The 5059-nt window shown below is 35.4% G+C and overlaps 1 protein-coding gene across 1 annotated transcript; it reads right to left on the reverse strand.

The window, feature by feature from the left end:
• Nucleotides 1–376: 376 nt before the first annotated feature.
• On the reverse strand, nucleotides 377–1759 carry LOC113312885 (PKS-NRPS hybrid synthetase CHGG_01239-like). Its single transcript, XM_026561617.1, has one exon. It carries the CDS (start codon nucleotides 1757–1759, stop codon nucleotides 377–379), a length of 1383 nt encoding a protein of 460 aa, XP_026417402.1.
• Nucleotides 1760–5059: the final 3300 nt, after the last annotated feature.

Below are 5059 nucleotides of genomic sequence, written 5' to 3' on the forward strand. Positions count from 1 at the left end.
CTGAAGATGGATGCGGTTTTGGTTATAGAAAATGGGTTTGGGTAAGGGTTTTGGGCCTTGGGTATGCCAAGCCCATATCTTCTTTAAGAACAATTCTTCCTTCTTGAGCCCATTCCTAGCTTTTTGGACGTGCGCTCCATTCTTTGCGGCTTCCTTGCGTAATTTCTTCTGGCTTTTCACCACTCTTCAACTCTTTTCCGCTCCGCAATTCATCCAGACTTTATTTATTACCTAAAAATGCAAAATTAAGTAAGAAAAATATTTATTCTTGAAAACAATGAAAATACAGAATATGGGATAAAATGTAGAATTAATGCACAAAAGATGAGTTAAATGCCAACAAAAAGGGATAGATATATACAATATTTGGCACTCATCACTCCACTTCCGTTATAATTTTTAGGATTGCCCATTGAGAAACATATAAACTTATTCCCCGGAGCCAAGGGATATCCCGGTAGTCGACAAGCTTTCTAGATCGGCTCTTTTCAAAATCCTCTTTAATTCTATCGAGATCGCGCTTGAAATACTCGACCATAGCTTCAAAAACAACAACGAATCCACCATCACATCCATTTAACTTACTCTTGAACCGATAGTGAGCCGACTCCACCGTGCTTGTGGATTGATTGTCATAATGTGTATAACGCTTCACCCATGCACTAACAAACTTTTCTTTGTGGGGATCCAATAACTCGTTCTTCAAATATGTTATAACATCCGGGTAGGTTGACCATTTCTCCATTAGAACACGCTCCCTTAGGAAATATAATGGTTCCGTGAGCGACCATACTAGTTGTTCCCAATCAACTATTTTGTCATTGATATCAAACTTATCTTTCTCTTCTTGTTGTTTCTCCAACGGTAGATTTTTAATCCTCTCCATATCGGTCTTGTTTTCTGGCCATATAACCCTCTTGCAATTAGTTTGCACATTGTTCCGTAGATGAAACGTGCAAAAATGATGACGCGCGTAGGGGAAAACACGTACTATGTCCCACATCAATGCTTGCTCCTTATCCGTAATCAACACATGTGGAGTATAACCTTTTTGATACAATAACTTCACCTTTTGCAATGCCCACATATAACTTTCCTTCGTCTCATCTTTCAAGAAACAAAACGCAACGGTAAATGTCGACTTGGTAGATGTTTGCCCAACAAAGTTCAATATCGACATGTTGTACTTGTTAGTTTTATACGTGAAATCCATAAAGAGAATTTGATGAAAGCATCTTGCCAATTGTACACATTCCGGATTTGCGATGAAAAGATATTCCACTTCCTTTTCTTCATTCGTATCATAGGCGGTAGAGTACTTTGCCTCCTCAAACAAAAATAATAATTGTTGCATAAGCACTCCCTCTTGCCATGTCTTTTTTCTAATTTTTTCTCTTTCTTTATATATAGTTGCCAATGAGGATGAGTTTTGGGGGTTTAACACCTTCACGCCACTAAGAATATCAATAGGTCTTGCGCGTCTTTTACTCAACACGTGTACTAAATCCTTTTCTAAGGGGTTGAGCCTTGCCGAATAAGGATGGTTGATCAAACTCTCCGGAATAGGATGATTATGATAACCCGAGACGACTTTCACCATAAAACACACTTTCTCATCATCGTTATATTTAAATTGAAGCTTAAAAGGGCATCTGCAATTCTTCGTATTATAACGTCCCTTCTTCCTTGTGGTTTTTCGTTGATACTCACTACCCTTTTTCCAATGGATCTCATACTTTCCACTACACTCGCAAACCATTTGAAAGGTGGTGTCTGTAACTTGTTTATTCTGGACTATGATGCACATCTTTTTCAAACCTTGTGATCGAGCCCACTTCTTTGCATCTTCCTTATGTTTCCGCTCATAGTTGTTTGCACAGTGAGCACTTGTATCCTCGGAAACTTGCACAGGTGGGGGTTGATCTTCGATAACCACCTCTTGCTCTTCAATAACCACCTCTTGATATTCCATAACCACTTATTGGTCTTCCACCGGAATGTAGGGTACAATCTATAATGGAATGACATATGTCAAAAAATATTTTTTCAAAACACAGAAATGGCTGGGTCGAAAAGAAAATATTCAGCCGTAATAACCTACACGGCTGGGTCAAAAATGATATTCCGGGCCGCAAATGATTTACGTCCAAGAATTACTGGGCCGTAAATTGGCCTGTAACCGGATGAGTCAGCTTACGGCCTAAAAAACGAGCCGTAAAACAAGTTACGGCTGGGTAACCCAACCGGCGCCGACAACATTAAATAACATTTAATATTTTCGGCCAGGAAACCTAACCTCCGCCGACAGTATTAAATGTTTCCCATGCACGTAGAAAAAACCTGGTCGTAATTTTTCAGTTACGGCCAGGAGTATTCATCGTTCCATCCGTAACATTTTGATAACGGCTGGGAGTTCATCAATAGTGAGCCGTAAACAGAATAACAGCTAGGATTCATGGTTTCCAAGCCGGTATTGGACCTGGCGGCTGGAAACCTAGGATTTTCGGAAGGAAAAAATCGAAACTTCTTACAACTCTGAGTTTAAAAACTGAAATAGGAGTTAGAATAGAGGTATACCTGGTAATCTTGAGTATTTGGTTCTTCGATTTCTTCTTCTTCTTGGGTTGGTCCTTCGAAATCATAGTAAGGTTCATAAGGGTTATTTTGAGTTTGAGAAAAAAATTCATGATTTTCTGAAAAATCAGCAAAGAACTGATCATTGTTGATGGGTATTAATATGTTATCGTATTTTGAAAATGACGGTTCACCTACATCAAAAGTTTTGCTTGAATCACTCATTTTCATTTTTTCCCTAATTTTTTTCTCTCTTCTTCTTCTTCTTCTTCTTCCCTCAGATTTTTTTTGTTTTGATTTTCATCTTCAACACTTAACTTAAAGAAATAAATTAGTGTTGATTAATTAGCTAATCATGATTTGTGATATTAATCAAGTTTATTATCTCAAATCATATGGGGTCATATTAGTCATTATGTAAATATTTGGATAGGGGGTGTTCACTATCACTACTTCATGACCCCATATAGCCCCCAAAAAGCCAAACCTTTTCGAGCCCCGATAATAGGATTCTAATTTTATGGAATTAGCCATTCTTCTGTCGAAATAGCATGTTTTCTTTTTTTTAATAACAAATTCGATTACATAGAATTGTTGGCTCATTTGATAATTTCATGAAAGATCTTTCTTTGCCTTCCCTAACAACTGATTCCACGAAATACATTTTTCATGATTTTTTTTCTTCCCTTGGTCAGACACGACCTTCGGTATCGACTCATTGAGACCTATTTCTAGTTTCTAGTATTACCAATTAATTCGGTCCCAACTCCACCTAATCAAATTTTCCCTTATTTGATTAAATTTTCACAAAATTGGTCAATTAATCCAATAACAGTTATTTATGGGTGAAAAAGACATGTAAAATTTGATATTGTTCCAATGGACGAGAATGTAAAAATAGCCAGGATGTAAACAGTTTCATCCTACCTATTTTCAAATATTTTTTCTTATTTTTAATTTACATCAGGATGCATCCAGTTTCATCCTCGCTCTTTTTAAAGTTTAAGACAGGATGAATCCAGTTTCATTCTTGCTATTTTTTTGGTGTCCATTTCACCCATACTAATTTGTACTCGTCCATTAGAACCATGTTTTAAAAATATTTGGTCAAATGACCCATTTTCCGTTAAATTTTCAAGCATAATCATTGTAATTTCTAAGCAATCTTAATTTGAATGTCTCCTTTGTTTTAGGAGCATCGCTTTTCGAAGAAGACTACAATATGATTAAATGGTCGGAAATCATTTCCGGATATACCATCATCTCTCCCTTATACATAAGAAGAAATTTGATATCTTTGCAGTTTATTGCTCTTTTTCTTCGCGATCTACTTGTAATTGATGTCCTTATTTGTATTAGGGTCTTGATTATCTTTTATTTTGATATTTTTGTCATTTTTGTAAGCGAACATGTAATCATTGTTTTGATTTGGATGAATTAAAATATGTTGATTGTCAAAAATAAAATAAAAATGAATGTCTCGTCCAAAACCTATTCCTAGACTACCACAATTTAGACGATTTTAAGTCAAAAAGGCTGGTAGAATTCAATGCCAAGAAGACCATTCCTATAGTCGAAAGAAAATAAAAGTCCTATTTATCAACATACTCGAAGAGGATCTTCTGGATCCAACCTTTTAACCCTGAGCTCATTAATGTTAAGTTTTTTTTTTTTGAAAAAGAAGGTTATATTAAGAAAAAAATATAATTACAATATACAACCCAAGAACACTTCTAAACACACAATACATGTTCAAGACAGTGTTCCAATTAAACAGAATAGCATTCACATGTATATCTTTAAATACCAAAGTCTCAGAAAGCCAAAGAATTAATGTTTGTCTAATAACTAAGCAAAATTCTTCCACATCCATAACTCTTCATCCATGATTCCCAGAGTTTTTTTCTTTCCACAAATGCCAAAAAAATGCATATATTACTTTCCACCAAATTTCCTTCTTCCTGCCTCGTAAATTATGAAGCTTCCAATACTGAAATTGATGAGCCATAGAAGAGCTGGAACCACCCAAGCGATATTAAATCCTTCAATGAAGTTTGACCAATTAATATGTTAAGTTAATTATTAAAGTAAGTATCAATTTGCTAAATATGTGCCAAAATTTTGGGATTACACACTCACGGCCTATCTATGGCTACGAGTAATAGGCTGATAGCTAAACAGCAGAGAATTTAGGACCCAAAAAAGGTCAGATATAGTCAAGTAATTATTATTGATGGTACTATACCATTATTTTAGTAGATGTATTTGAATTTCTTGTTGAACTAGACAGAAATTTCAAACTTTAAGCAAGCACTTATTTACAGAAGAACATGGAATTTTAAAACATTAAGAATTATATGTCTTGTCTATTAATATACACCTGAGTGGGACATATTTCGATATATAAATGGATGGATGTTATATGCAGGTGTTTAAGTCGCACTTCTATTGCGTTGATATTGACAACAACACAATAACTAGGCTG

The sequence above is a fragment of the Papaver somniferum genome, chromosome 9, assembly GCF_003573695.1.
Source record: "Papaver somniferum cultivar HN1 chromosome 9, ASM357369v1, whole genome shotgun sequence".
In the NCBI taxonomy this organism is placed as follows: Eukaryota; Viridiplantae; Streptophyta; class Magnoliopsida; order Ranunculales; family Papaveraceae; genus Papaver; species Papaver somniferum.